The sequence below is a fragment of the Peromyscus eremicus genome, chromosome 6 (assembly GCF_949786415.1).
Source record: "Peromyscus eremicus chromosome 6, PerEre_H2_v1, whole genome shotgun sequence".
NCBI lineage: Eukaryota > Metazoa > Chordata > Mammalia > Rodentia > Cricetidae > Peromyscus > Peromyscus eremicus.
The window spans coordinates 94092449-94108456 of NC_081421.1; the positions used below are offsets into that span (position 1 = coordinate 94092449).

The window sequence follows — 16008 nt, forward strand, 5'->3', positions numbered from 1 at the left end:
ACTTAACTAGATACTTTCCATGTGGATTTTCCACAAAACATAAGCAAAACTATTACCTCCAACTCAAAATTTATTTTTCTTGTTTTTTTTTCCAATTAATTTTATAGCTCTCTCAGTATCTACAAGTTAGTTCCCTAACGAGTCTCCTTGTCTCCTCTCCTCATCTCTGATCTACTCATTCCGTAAGTTCAGTGCCCGTTAGTACAGGTGCTAACGTCCTAGCACCCACCCCCACTACCAACAGAATGCTATAGACGGTAGTTCAGAATTTCCTGACCCGTCCTATACTTTCCTCCTTTGTCCTATTACTAGTTTACAGAATTTCAAACCAAGTTCCACTCTCCACTTATATAGTAAGATCAACCTCAGATAGCTATTTTGAAGGATTTAATGAATGACATACTCCACGTAAAATGCTTGATGAGTAGTGTATATAATCCCTCCAACAACTGTACTGAACTCAATTTATAATTTTAAAAATATATAAAATATAAGAGGTGGTTAGTGCTCCTAAAACTACTCTTGACAATGAATTACCATGCTTTGGGTTTCTGTTTTGTTTTTACAAATTTATGGAAGGAACTCTAATAGCAACTAACAAAAATCTGCAATTAAAAAAAAAATCTGACATTTGGTTTTTGCCTAAATAATATATAAACCATAAAGTTTTCTAGTGTAGGTAGTGTATTTTTTTCCCTTAAAAAAAAAAAAGGCGGCAGGGGGTGGTATTTCAGGGGCTGGAGAGATGACTCAGAAGTTAAAATCACTAGCTGCTCTTCCAGAGGACCCAAGTTCTATTCCCAGCATCCACATGGAGGTTCACAACCACTGTAACTCCAGTTCCAGAGGTCTTCTGGCCTCTACAGGCACTAGGCACGCAAGTGATGCATAGATATACATGCAGATAAAACACTCATACGTTTGGAATAAAAATAAACAAATCTTTTTGAAAAGTCTTAAAAAGTGTTTCATTTGGGATATATGATTTGGGGGGAGGGGGATGACAGGGATCAAACTCAGGTCCTCATGAATGCTAGGCAAGTACTGTTCCCACTGAACTATACCCCCAGCCCAGAATGGATGATTTTGAAATAGTCTATGTATCACGTATACACATCATCACATCGGACCCTGGAAGAAGAACAAGGAGGACTTAAGGGAACACTACTTTTGGTCCGACTCTTTCTGCAGCCCTCGGTTAAGCTCATCGATGCGCTGCTGTAATTTCTTACGCCTCTGCTCTGGTGGCAAATGACTGAAATCTTCTAGTGCTGGGCCCTGAAAAGAGAGTCTAAGTCATTATTACAGACATTTTTAGGTATTTTATTTTTTAACTTTACTTTTTTATAAAATATGACTACTAACTTTTTTAGTTAGCCTCAATCTTTAGAAAATTTATATAGGTATATTAGTAAAAATAAAAGCTTAAATTTCAATACTTACAAAAACATGAAAACAGGCAGAAAGAAAAACAGAAACCTCACCAAATACAGGTGAGTAATAAGTCTATCACACTCTTTCAAGTCTTGGCAGAGTTAAACACATGAGTCTTCTTACAGCAACAACAGAATGGGAACACATAACATTTTTTGTTTATATTATTTTATTACTGTGCATGTACTCTTACATAGAGCCTTATGAATAAAATCCACTGTCGTGACATTCTGAATACCATGAATATGCAAAATAAAAATACAAAATTCATAACTGAGCAAGCAAGATAAACAACTTACCGCATAAAGACAACTGATTTAAGAAGTATATTTCAATATTGCAAAGAGTTTTTGAATGATTACATTTATTAGACCATTCTTTGGAAACAAAATCTGATCATTAAAAAAATTAAAGGTACAGTCTACAGACTGGAAATTATATTCATAACATGGAATACATTTCCAATCTTCTTTTTGTAAAACTGAATGACACACCTCAGCTGTTTCTAAAAGATGTAATTCCACTTCCCTCTCTCTCTATTTGGTTGAGACAGCAGACTCTTAACTATAGCCTATCACTTGAACTCAGATGCTCCTGTCTCTCAAGTGCTACCATTACGAACATGTGACACCATCCTTCAGGTGTCATCGCTGGCTTAGAAAGGTTTCAATGCTTCTGAATGTGGGTAAATGAAGTACTAGTATCTAGGTATAGATTTTCTATTAATGATGTCTTTTTCCTGAAGACTATGCCTCACTGTGTTGCCCAGCCCTGAACTCCCAGGCCTTCTGTCTTAGCCTCTTGGTGTTTGGGTTGCAAGAGTGTGTCGCTATACTTGGTTCCATTTTCCTCTTAAATATTATTTTAGTCATTGTTCCTTCAGTTACATTATTAGTGACCATAACAAAACATTATTAACTACTGAATCCATTTAATATAACCTGTATTAACATATTACATTCCAAAAAATTAACACTTACTTTTCATTTCAAAATGGTTGAATATGAATATTATTCAATTTTTTAAAGTGCTGCTGAGACACGCTTACAAAATAAAATGTATTCTTGCTCTCTGGGCTACTAATACCTTTAACATATGCTTAATAGCTTGATTTCACTATGTACAAGGGCACTTTATTTACCTTTATTTATTTTATTTTATTATTTTATGTGTATGTATGTTTGCCTGCATCCATGTCGGTACATACACCTCATTCCTGCCGAGGCCAGAAGAGGGCATGGGATCCTCTGGAACTGGAGTTCCAGACAGTTGTGAGCCGCTATATGAGTGCTAGGACTAGAACCTGGGTTCTCTGTAAAGGACTGAGCCACCTCTCCATGCCTACATTATTTACTTTTAAACGAGGAAACTCACAGGAAAAGCCATGAGCAAATGTTAGTTACTTAAAACAAGAACCTCTTTGAATCTTTTCTCAGTGGTCTACACACTATGGGCATTCAACAAGGATGATGACTAAAAGTGAGGCCCCTGTTTTAGGTGGCATTTGTTTGATATCAGGTACAGATATATACTAGCAATGTCAATAACAGAATATAAAAATTTCCTACATAAAGTTCCGTTAAGTTTACTAGTTAATGATCAATATAATTTGCTAGATTCATTCTAATTTGGGGTCCAGGGATTACACTATCATGTAACAGTACAAAGAAAACCTTCCAATTTGTGTTTCGAAAAATGTTTCTGAAAAGCCTGAAAATTGCTTAAGGAAACAAAGAAATACATTTCAGTGTAATGAGTTTTTTGGGGGTAAAACTGGCCATTATCCATCTCCAAACATCAGTCTATCCCTAACGCAACTCTGTCATCAAATGTCTTAACAACAGGTATCAGGGCACTTGCACTTCTAACATCCCATCAACATTATAACCCGCTCTTACATAAGCGCAGGAAGCAAGCCCATTCTATTTATCAAGGACTTCAAAACAACATGCAAGGCATTGAACAACCTCTCTTCCTACCAAGGAACTTACAAAAGTCTCAACTACAAATGTCTACAACAGTAACCTGCTCTCTAAATCTGTGTGCATAGTTTTCTATACAAGAACCCAATAATTTGAGGATTACTTCTTCATAACGTCAATTCATCAATTTGTGTGAATAAATGTATATTGGAATACTTCAAACATTGAGGGATGGGGACACACACTCACACACACTCATACACAAAACAGATTACCTGTGCTTCTAAACAAAGCACTGAGTCCATAATGAAACTAACAAACTTTTTTTTCTTTATTAGACAAACCTAATAATTCTTATGATAAAGTAAACATTAAATTTTTATGATCTTTTAAAAAAGTCAATTTAAAAAGAAATTTTTTTTCTAAACTTTACTTCTGTATAACATGAACTTTTGCTCACCATGTAAATTTTAAAATTTTATTAAAAAATTTTAAATTCTCTTTAACATGATATGGACTCCATCTAATAACATTTAAGAATTTGATGGGCTGATGACAGTTAACCACATAATTGTCAAATCTATGACACCCAAAAGGCATTGGCATAGGCTGGACTACGAATTATAAAAGGAAGAAAAGAACATACAAGTTGAAAATGCGGGAAGTGCTTTAACACTTGTTCTGAATTAAACAAAACCATGCTTTGAGATTATTTAATGTTGGCACAGTATAGAGATCAGCACACAGGGCTTACCATCTTCACCGACCACTGAATAGTTCAATGGAAAACAGAAAGAAATGGTAAATTATTCACATGAAATCATAATACAGAAGATGCAATAACCTACATTTTTTACAATATTAAAATAAATTATATACACTTTACAATCCAAACAATTCTGCCAAAAAAAAAAAAAAAAAAAAAAAAAAAAGCTTTAAGCACACTTGGGAAAGCAAATCATTTGCACAAAAAAAGAAAAAGGAAGGAAAGCACACAATGATAATGGGCAGATATTTTCTAATTTCACTAAACTCAAACGTGAATCGTCCTGCAGTATCACATCTTCTCTTTTGAAGAAAGTTTTATGAAGGTATTTATTCAGATCATTCATTTTCAGAAACACTGATATTTGAAATGTGTTGAATCAAAAAGATCTAATGTTAGCCATTTCAAAGGAATCTACAAAAAGTTTAAAAACCAGAATGTCCTTCCCAATGCACTAAAGAAAGCATCATTTCCTTTAGTTTCATACTTCAAACACTATTTTGGGTTTAAATATATCAAAGTTTGGTAAAGGTAACATTCTTAAGGTGCTATTTTTTAAAATAAAAACAACAAATGATTTACCCTGTACGAAATTCTCTCTACATACTTAGTAGACACAAAGATACAGGTTAGGTTTTGCTTTGAAAATAAATTTTCTATTTTTAAGGTTTCATTCTGAAATCCATGTGCCTGAAAAACAGCACTAAATCCGTAAGTTCAGTTTTAGCAAACTGAATAAAGATTATCCTTTCAGAAGATATGAACAGAGTCTGAAGAGGTCAACTACAGGTGCTCTTATAGAATCAAAATATCATAAACCACTTTGACACAGGATTCTGCAAATGGCACAAAATGTATCACACATGAGTACATACACAAGCGCGCGCACACACACAGTGGCCTAGAATATGCATCTTACAGGTCTTCACACTTATCACAGTAGCAAGTCTTAGAATGTCGTCTTGATTTTGGGGGCCTGGAGATACATGTCAGTGGCAGGCTATCTGCCTCACATGTGCAAGGCCATGGGTTCAATCCCCAGGACCCTCATAAAAAAATGCATTTTCTCTGTTTTCTAAAGCATAATGTTCTTTTAAAGAAAGGTAAAATAGATGTCAGATAAAATTTCACATAAAAATTTAAAGAAATTTAATAAATATCTAGTAAAAATATCTACCCCTTATCTCTGATGAGTTGGCCATGTATATTAATGATTATGACGAAAAGATGACATTTGTTATCCATTGTCTTTCTAAACTAAGCTTAACATTCTTTAGACTGTCAGTAGTTTAAAGAAGAAAAATATCAATTTATTTTGCTATCACAAAATTCAGTGAGAAAAAAAGGTTTAAATTAAGGAAGATAGTCACAGTATTCTTTAAACACTAACAAAATTGTATATGAGAAGGAATAAACTAGTCAAATGAGTTGCCATATCTTTTATACTAACTTTCATTACTGGGTGATATAATTACTTTCCTAATGTATATTTTAATCTTTTAGAGAAAACAGGATAATTATACCTGAAATATCAAATGTTTCTATTTTAGCTTGTCTAGTTTTACTAACAAGCAGAAAATAAATTTATAGTTCACTGAAAATTAAAGTTCTCTGTAAATATAGTACAAACGTAATCTGTTTTAAAGTAGTACATGTTCAACACAAAAATACCAGAGCTTCATATAGAAATAGTTTACAAATTAGAAAATTTCATATAATCACTGCATCTTAAGGCACTATAGAATACAGGAGAACTAACATTAAGTGAAGGAATGAAAATAACTAGGTGTGTTTCATCTTGAAACAGGCCAAAACCCTGGGAACTATATTCTGAATATACAAAAGCTTAAAAGAGTAACTCTAAAACTCTTTAAGATTATGAAAACACAAACATGAACTGCTATTATAAGCTAGGTAATTCTATTACTTTAAAAAGGGATGTTTATGGAAAAAAAAAAGTAGTTTAAAAATGTTAATATGTGTATTAAGCAATGAAATTTGGGTGTATTTCCCAAACAGTCACTGAAGCTTAGAGCTTGACATCACAGAGGGCATTATAGAACCTTATACTTAGGACAGATCCAGTGGCACCACTGTCAAACTCAAAATCATCGCTCTGATGTAACGTTTTTCAAATTGTTAATTATGAGATTGCATACATACACCAGTTTTTCTTTAAAAGTGAGTATATACACCTACATTGTAAACTTACTGGACTGAAATCCATGTAAAAATACCAGTTTATTAAGGTTTACTTTCCTCGTGGAATTCTTAAGTGGAAAGAAAACATCTGTCTCTAGTATTAATTTTGAAATATTACCTAGCAAACTTCCAAAGACCAATCAAATTGGTCAAATATAAAAATTTCTCAATCCCAAGATAAACACTTTCCACCCTGCTCTGTTCTCTAATCCCCTAGTTGGGTTCATCTGTCCTAGTTTCTACTTGCACACTGCCTTCTTTGTGGTTATTATGGTAACCAAGATGTGAAGGAGATTTCAGTTTTCAAAAATTATAAAAACAATTTATGACTATTTAAATTAAAGTAACATGAAAATAAAACAAATAATAAGCAAGCTAACAACCTGTTAAGTGCTGTAGTTCTAAGATTCTAGCTGCTAATTGTTCAATAAGAATGTCACACATTTAAGATTCTCCTCCAGGCCTTAAAGTTCTAACTGCTTTAATTTTTTTCCTTATAATTTAAATTTGCTTCATATATCTATGAGAAGCAACTTAGGAATTCTACCTCATAACTATGGCAAAAGAAATCCCAAGTAAAATCTCTTAAGCAAGCATAAACAGCTTTCCAAACTGACAGCCAGGATGCTTGTCATAAAACAGAGATTTATCTGTGGGGACCTTTCTAAAGGTCATCAATTCCCTCTATTACCCACATTCAGTTAGCTAAGGTGAGGGGAAATGGAGTTGCAGTGGGAAGATACACGGGGATAGTCTCTGCATTACTGCCATCAGAGAAGCTTCTCATTCTGTCTTCATGGTTAGATAAAAATGCAATCTCGCCCTAAACAAATAGATTTTGTTCTTCAGATGGCTAAAATGCATTTTAATTTTGGGAAAAGTTACAGAAAGGAAAGAGCACACTATTACTGTTAATAATTAGATGGTAAATACTGTATGACATCTATGTCTTTCAAATGGCCAAAAATCTTATAAATTAACTTAAAATTATCGCTATGTAATTAAGAGTGCTACTTAAAAAAAAATCAAACATAAAAACAAAAAATTAGGGGCTAGGAGGGTATTTTAGTGATAGAGTAAGTGCTTCATATACATGAAGATCTAGGCTCAATCTTCAGAACCAAGAAAAAAAAATTAGCCTTACTAATATAATGGAGTATCACTATTCATTAGTAGTGTAACAGTCATTGCTAAAACACAGCTTAATAATGTATCTGAATTTTACTAGTCTGTCCATTTCCGTTTGGAGAGTACTCTTAGGAATAGCAGATGTCTAAGGCTAGCCAATTAAAAAAGAGAATAAAGGAAAAACCCTAGTAAAATGGTTTTATTGTTGTTGTTGTTCAAGAAAACAAATTCCACATGAACATTACTAATAATACTTAAATATTTCATAGGGTTTATAATTTAATAGATACCTTCTAATATATTATTTGACGTATAACACTTTGTATTTAATATACTTATCTTTTTTAAAAAAATTTTTTGCTTTTGGAGATATCATTTCTCTGCGCAGAGAAGACTGGTTTTAAACTCCGTATGTGACTGAGATTAGCCTCAAATTCTATCCTCCCACCTCAGCCTTCTAGGTGCTGGAATTACAAAGGTGTGTTCCACTACTACGTCGACTTTTTTGTTTTTTATTAAGGTATTAAAATTATATTTTAAGTGTCTAAAGTAAGTAGGGCAATTAAAATCAAGCTTGACATTTTACTGTCAACAAAACAAGACTATAAAATTGGTAGGTGAAGTCAGCATTAGTGACAAGTCATTACAAAAGCAACTCCAGTGACAAATTACTGAAAGTCTTAAAAATGTAAATACATTACAAGACAATGGTGGACATATGATTTCACATAAACAAAAAAAGCTAAAATATGATTGTACCCAGCACCCTCTTTATAATACCATTTTTTATGGTTGAACATTTCGAATGTTATAAAGAGGAGTTGTTTTTTACTTGAGGGCAGCTATACTTAATTCTGTGGTGACTTTAAACTATGTATTTATAGGAGAGAGCCTTATAATGAGGGTGGAGAGTATTGAAAAAGCCACACTACACACACAATTAGGCCATCATGCATTTCAACCCATTATTAAACTTACCCCTCTTTTGAGGCTTCTGAAAGAAGGAATTCTGGGCTTCCCTGTTTTTATTTCATTCATACAATAATGCACGGGCTCAATGGAGAATGTGAGAAACTGGGACCCATTAGGAGTACTGGATGTGAATAAACTAGTAGGGGTTAAGGGTGGGGACTGTGGCTAATATGGAAATAAAGAAAGGAATCAATAAGCCAAACGTGAATAGTTTTTTTCCTAAATGAAAATTCTATTTCTGGCAACATATTTTTCACAAAATACACTTCAAATAAAGTTTTCTATGAAAATAGAGTAAACATAGTTTTGCCAAAACTATCTTTTAAAAGTCAGTTACTTTTAAACAATATGATTTCATTTTTTTAACAAGCTGGATTAAAAATATAGAGTATACAAATTATGTTAGAGAGAACAATATAACCTAGATTAAAAAAATTTCTGGATTCTAGCATATTAGCACCATAATGGATTCCTATAAGGGTTATATTTAACTTGTAGTTGTCAAGAGATAAAGGCAGCCGCTATAGTTAAAGTTATCACACAAAATTCTTCCAAAACTGTATCTAATTACCCTAAATAGGCAGGCAGCTCCCCATCATGTCCCTAGCTCTCCTCTCGGGCTGTCTCTGTTGGCATTCGTACCTCTCCAAGCTGCTCTAGCTACTCTGCTGGGACCAAAGCAGGTCTCACTGCTCGCTTTCATGACAGGACAGTATTATTAAAAACATAGGGAAGCCCAAGTTATCTACAAATGTGGTAAAGATACTTACAGATAGGTAATCTGAGTTTTCTATACCTTCATATGCCAAGTTCAACACAATGGATTAAATTAAGTGTACTTTAAGAGTACAGCATATCCGACTGAAGGACTGCATCTCCCCTTACTGGTATGGCACAATCACTAAGTTGACACAAAGATGAAATACTCATCTACTCCATTTGCTCATGTGTTAAGCTATGTTTAGCTTCCTAAAATTAACAGCACATCAAAATCTGGGGTTTGACAAGAAGTCGAGACTAAGATTCTCTTAGTAACTAGAGGTTCTTAAAGCTAAAGTTAATCAAGAACATTGAGCCCTTCTCATTAAAATTGCACATGGATAATAAAAAGTTATAGTAGTGTGAACTATAACATCTAACTTGACATTTATTATTGGTGAGTTTAATCATTCATTTCAACTAAGAATTTCCATTGTAATAGTAAGTAGTAATAGTAAAACACTGCCTTAGAATTCTGACAGAAACTATATGCAAAGGAATTTCAAAAACATCTAATTTAACTAGATATTAAACTTAGTTAATACTTCCACATTATTAATTGCTCAACATTAAGGTACTGTTTTCTAAATAGTGAAAGATTAATTGAATCATTCAAGCTCAATGAAGTTATTCTTCTATTAGTGGTAATTATTATCCACCCAACATCTTCAACTTAACTACAGACTAAGTAAGAGTCTGATCAGCACATGGGGACTCTGGGTTTTTACCTTTGGCTTCTTCCCAAAGAGCCACAGTTTGCCTTTGGCCTTCCCTACTGTGGACTTGGCATCCATCTTGCCACCCTCTTGTTTGGATGCACTGATGGTCCCATCAGAAATGGTTCTGTAAATATGCTGACTGTAATCTTCAAATGGAAAGTCTCCTGGAGGTTCAAAGCCAGATTTGAAGGAGTCTACTACCATTTGAGAATCCTATAAATAAGAAACACATTTTTAAACCATTTTATTTGATCATAGTACAATAGCTTTCAAACCTTTTTTTTCAAACGACGGCTTAAAGTAATAGATCTACAGTAATCACCAAAGGTTTAAAGAATCTAACTTCTCCCTACAGCAATAAGCATTCAATATGTTGATCCCAATTGAAAAAAAAGTAGCACACACACTTTGGAACTATCGATGAAAGAAACTAAAAAGCTTTTCCCTTTTTAAGTTTAGGAATTCAATTAGTTACAGGTAGGCTCTTCACTAATACTGACTGACTGACTTTCTGTGAAGACTAGAGTACAGGGCACATACCTGACACTCCTCCAAGACTAGTTCTTTTTCCTCATTATCCCCTTGGAACGTCAGTGTCTGCCTGCCCATGCTTCTTAGTGACTCACTCGGCATTTACTCAGAAATAACCAGATCTACACTACGCTACACTTTGGCTAAGCTGTGATGCTTCTAGATCTAGGTCCTCAAGAACAGGGCTGTGTTGTGTCCTTGAATCCTGATGCCCTCTTCCTCCTCCTATTCCACACACCTTTGTTTCTTGCTCAGCACAAACAATAACACTTACATTGAAGGCAACTCTGACAGTTCTGGATTGATCTAACTACATCCTTCTCTAAACTTTCATTAGAATAACACTGTAAGTTAAACACAGTTCAAAGGTTATACTCTTGGATTAGACTAAAAAATTAACTGTTAAGAAAAGGGATGCAAAGTTTCTTTTAAAGAATCAGAATTTTAGAGTTCAACACATTGTAGCAATCTAACTTACATAAGGCTTTCTCATACAGAATATAATTAAGAACTAAGTATTCCTTAGGTTACTTCATTCCTAAGTAAAGACTGGGAAACCGTTTCATTAACTTCAACTGCAGAACTACACCCCATTTATTAATTCAGAGAAAATTATATAGTACTTACTCTTCTTTCATCAACTGATTTTGCTGCAAGAATCATCCCTTCCAAACACTTTGAGATGATAGGAATAACTTTGCGTTCTGAGTCTGCAAATCCTCTGTAACATTCACTGAGTTTAATTGTCCTTCGTTCATCCATTTCTTGTAGTTGCTAATAATCCAGAATTCAAACAAGTAAGGGAAACTGAATTTTCTAGTCTGAAGGAGAACAATTAATGACCTCCCCAGATAGATTTCTTCCCTATTACTTTTATATAAATTTAATAATTCTTGCAATCCGAGGCCTGTTAAATAATAAAAGGAGACTAAAACAAAGCTTTAAATACTGACAGTCAAGAGCATCTAAACCATTCCTCAGCCGGCAACCAGGTCTCTGGGCCACAGCTCTCCCACCTTTCCCTCTTCAATTGGGGTACTTCTATGCTTTCAGGAAATGTTCCACTTGAAAACCAAATTCTAGCACTAATTATTTTTTTACCGCAACTAGCCATAAGACCCAAGTCTGACAAGTACTCATTAGCTGGTTCACAGTACTAGCTGGATGAAGTATTCATAATTGATGGCACACAAACAGGTACCCAAACCTTACTACAGTCGGCAACTCAGAGTTGGGGACATGAGAGGAAAACAGTAAGTCACATCACCAAGGTAGCACAAACTCACTATGGGAAATAGGCCGAGGCAGGCAAGCAAATTCATAGTTAATCATCTTGGCACATTTGCCCTCACCTTCTCAAACTCTACTTCACATTGGTTTTTATTGTTTCTTTCCAAGGTCTGGGGTTTATTCTGAAACCTATATTTTGTTGTTGTTTTGTTTTTATAAAAAAAAGATTACAAAATGGCAAGATTGCTGTAAGCAAGCTCTAAAGAGGCCTCCAAAAACCAAGGGTACTTTACTTCCAAGTTAAAGTTGCTGCAGAATATGAAGACTTGGTTAGTTAATATAGTCACAGAGAGGATTCACAGGTTTGCTGCTCTGGATTCCATGATCAGAACTGCTACCCAACTCTAGTCCAACTCTCACTTTGTATGCTTGCCTTACAAATGAAAGACAGCCTCACTGGGTGACGCTTTCTCCAGAATCTGCCCTCATTCAGCACTAGTTCCCTAACTCCCTTTCTTCTAATTTAGCTTCTTTCTGGAGAAAGCAGCACCTTAGCCCTCACGAAAACATCTAGATTCATTATTTGCTACAGCTATCATTAAGTGATGGTGCATGGAGCTAATAAGCAAGCCCAAGGCCTTACAATACAACTAGATCCCAGCAGACCAGCAAGGCAGGCAGACAGAAAAGGCAGGCCAATAAAAAACATGCTAGAAGACTTACTGCTGCCATGTACACTAATGTCACTGATTCTAGGGTGGTGTCAAAAAAACCCCGTTAAATCCCAATTCTAGGTGAACAGATTACAATACCCAGCCTCAGTTACTTCCCTTTACACAGTCAAAATACTTATTCCTACTGTACTATAATTTATTTCAAAAAGTGTCATTGGCTTAGTGAGTTTTATATATAACATTAATAATATACAGAAAAGTCTGTGGCTTAAAAATAAGGACATCTGGGGCTGGAGAGATGGCTCAGAGGTTAAGAGCACTGACTGCTCTTCCAGAGGTCCTGAGTTCAATTCCTAGCACCTACATGGTGGCTCACAACCATCTGTAACGAGATCTGGCACCCTCTTCTGTGTACATCATAAATAAATAAATCTTTTTTAAAAAAATGACGTCTACTTTATTACCAATCTCAGCAACTAGTGAATTTAGAAATATTTTTATTTCTAAGACTTAATACTTGAGTTTTTGGACTGGAGCTGTATCATAGTGGTCAAATGCTTTCTTAGATCATGTAACATCCTAGGTTTTATTTCCAAACGGGAAAAGAAAAGCAGTGGTGCACGCCTTTAATCCCAGTCCTGGACAGGAAGGGGCAGGCCAGCTAGGGAGGATGCACAGTGAAACCTTGTCTCAAAAAAATCTCTTTGAACTCAACTAGACTGAACTTACCTTGTAAATCTGAGGGATTACCACATAAAAATGTTTGTGCTGTTCGCCATTAAAATTCTGCAGCTGTGCAGCATATTCATTTTTATTCTCATCAGCCATATGTGTACGAAGGTTCAACTGCTGTTTGGCCTACAGGCAAAATTGGTCCAAATGATTACTAAGAACAAGTTAATTAATTTTCCTGAAAATTATACCAAAGTTAGATTTTGTCAATAGATAAGCCAACAGCTAAAGAAAATGCTTCCAGATCATACATAGTTTTCTTATAACAGTAATCCTGATGTCCCTATTACAGTAGTCCTCCTCTTTTTAATAAGCAAAATTTTGTCTACTTACAAAATTCACACAGAAAATAATAAATGACATTATGTCTTGAAACAGTACATTTATAAACAGAAGAGAAGAAAAACAAATACCTCCAGGAATATTTTCAACTATTAAAAATAGAGAAATATTTCTTTACCCTATTAGAATATGAAACTAAATAGTAAATACAAATAATGATTAAAATGTGTTTTCAATAATATAATATTCAACATGTTTCCATCTCTATAAAATACCATAGGTAATTATTTAAAATAGTTCTGCATTCAATTTCTTGCAGAAAATCAAAGGAATATTATCAACACTAATGAGAATATACATAAAAGTGTTAGTTCTAACATACTGAGCATGAGCTAAAAAAATTTCCCTAGCTGGTCTAAAACAATAAGAAACAAAGTCAGAACTGGCTCCCAAAGGCAACACTGAACACCAGTAGTCTCCCGTACACCCAAGGCTGAGGGGATCACCAGGGTTCCATAGCAACCGGGACACAACACAGCAAGAAGAGGAAGAGGAAACAGGGGGAGGGTGGGAAGGTGTAGGTAGAGGGGTGTGTGTGTGTGTGTGTGTGTGTGTGTGTATGTGTGTGTGCGTGCGTGCGTGCGTGCGTGCTCGCACAGCCACTTTACATCGTCCCAAGGAACAAAACATTTAATGTAATAGGGCTATATTTTGCAGAGCACACTGGGGATATGCTTCACTATTTTTTTTTTCTTCTCTTTTGCTAAGGATTGAAATTAAGGGCCTTACCCTTGCTAGACAAGTCCTCTAGCATTGATCTCCACCCCCAACCCTATCCCTCAATCTTCTGATTCTAGTTTCTACAGATGCAGTTCAAACCTAACACTAGTTTGTACCTATATCTTTTTAACTCAAACAAACTGACCAGGGAAGCAAAGTAGCCAAGATCTCAGATAAGCCCACCAAACCCTATTTAATCTATGGCTTATTAGAAGATTACTGCAAGTAAGTACTATGTAAACTAAATACTACAAACCAAAGTATTTCTACAGGGAAAAAAATGAAACAAAACTAAACCTCAAGTTCCAACCTGGAAGCCTAAGTACACATTTATTTACACATCCCCTTTTCTCTACCTATCACAAACCACAGTGGGACAAAGATCCCACATATCCTAGCCTTAAGTCCTCGTGACCTATTGGGAAACTCCCCCACCAGCTGTGAGTCCCATGAGCTACGGTGGAAGTTTCAGCAGGGTGTACAAAGGAATATGGGTAAAGCTAGAACAGTTAAATTTTCTAATAATAAAGAGACTTCAAATAATTGAACATTAAACCAGGAACACCAAAATTCGGAGAAAGTTAGACCAAGTTAACTAGCAGATGCTAAGCTAATCTCTGTAGACAAAATGAAGATGTTAAGTGAAGAGTTCACCAAACAAGCAGCTTTAAATTCCTGGGACATAAATATGAATAACCCTTATTTGATGATGAATCAAAGGAGTGTTTAGAATGGATGTTAACCTTCCAGAAGTCTCCCATGTACAAAATACTACCTTTTGTAGTTGCCGTTATTCACAATACTATCAAGTAACACACTGATAATTATAGAAATGGCATAATGTTGTGAAGGAAATTACACTAGATGATCAAAATTAGGATATAAAAATTTTAATAGGATCAAAGCTAATAATGCATAAAGATGTCCATACAAACCTAAAATTCAGTGTAAGTTATGAGAGATACATCCTCATGTTAGCACACATGTGAGAAGACAAGGACTCCAAATAATCATGAACTCTACGGGAGTCAGTTCAAACAACATGGTTGTCTGGATTCACGTAGACTCAGGTCAGGTCATATGAACAAGAACTTAGTGCTCAGACAAGGGAGGTAATCAAAATGAAAACTGATCTGACCAAACTAGGATTATATTTCAGAAAAGGACCTAAGTGGGATATTGAAAACTTAAAGGGGAGTCAAAGGAAAGTAACATGATAAAGGTAATTCAAGCTATTTCCTATGTGGATTAGTTGAAGAAATCTGTTTATCTAGAAGTAGAGAATATCTAACAAGCTAAAATACCTACAAAATTATTAAGAAAAATGATTTGACTTTTTCTATGTAGCTCAAAAATACGAAACATAGATGCATAAAGCCTATAAAGGAAAAGCTGGGATGGGGGGCACACGACCAACTGCGCTCTATCAAATGTCAAAGAAGTTAATAGCCGTTACAAGGAAAATCCTACCAACAAATTACACTACAGAATAGCCAGCTCAGAATCAGAGACAAGACATTCAAGAAGTGAATATGTGCCAACTCAATGCCTGGGCGTCTCCGGCAAAGCTGCTGAAGAGGCCTACTCAATCACACCCAGTCTGTATACTTGATGGATATGTCTTAGTCTTTCGATCCAATTTTGGAGCAGGGAAGAAACAATCCTAGTAGCCACTGTTTCTTCTGAGCATTTTGAATGCAGCTAAGATATTGTATTACCATCTTTCTTTCTCAGACAATACATACCATTTCAAGTAAGCAACATCTGCATGTTTTCGATAGATATAAGACTGATACGAAAGGTGTGCCTTCTGTCTATGCGTGTAATATTTGCATCTTAATGTAGGATTGTTGACTGTATGCAGTAACATACATCGG

At 35.0% G+C, this 16008-nt stretch overlaps 1 protein-coding gene across 4 annotated transcripts in view; it reads right to left on the reverse strand.

Annotated features, from left to right (window-relative positions):
- Fnbp1l (formin binding protein 1 like) overlaps nucleotides 1-16008 on the reverse strand; it is a 79511-nt gene that overhangs the window by 8376 nt on the left and 55127 nt on the right. For 3 of the 4 annotated variants that reach the window (XM_059266184.1, XM_059266186.1, XM_059266185.1), the window contains 4 exons: nucleotides 13067-13195; nucleotides 11061-11207; nucleotides 9912-10115; nucleotides 1169-1278 (listed from right to left, as the gene is read on the reverse strand). In XM_059266184.1, coding sequence (XP_059122167.1) covers nucleotides 1169-1278; nucleotides 9912-10115; nucleotides 11061-11207; nucleotides 13067-13195 — 590 coding nt within the window. Of the gene's footprint in view, nucleotides 1-1168; nucleotides 1279-4110; nucleotides 4126-8430; nucleotides 8590-9911; nucleotides 10116-11060; nucleotides 11208-13066; nucleotides 13196-16008 lie in introns of all 4 variants that reach the window. The other variant, XM_059266188.1, reaches the window with a different exon arrangement.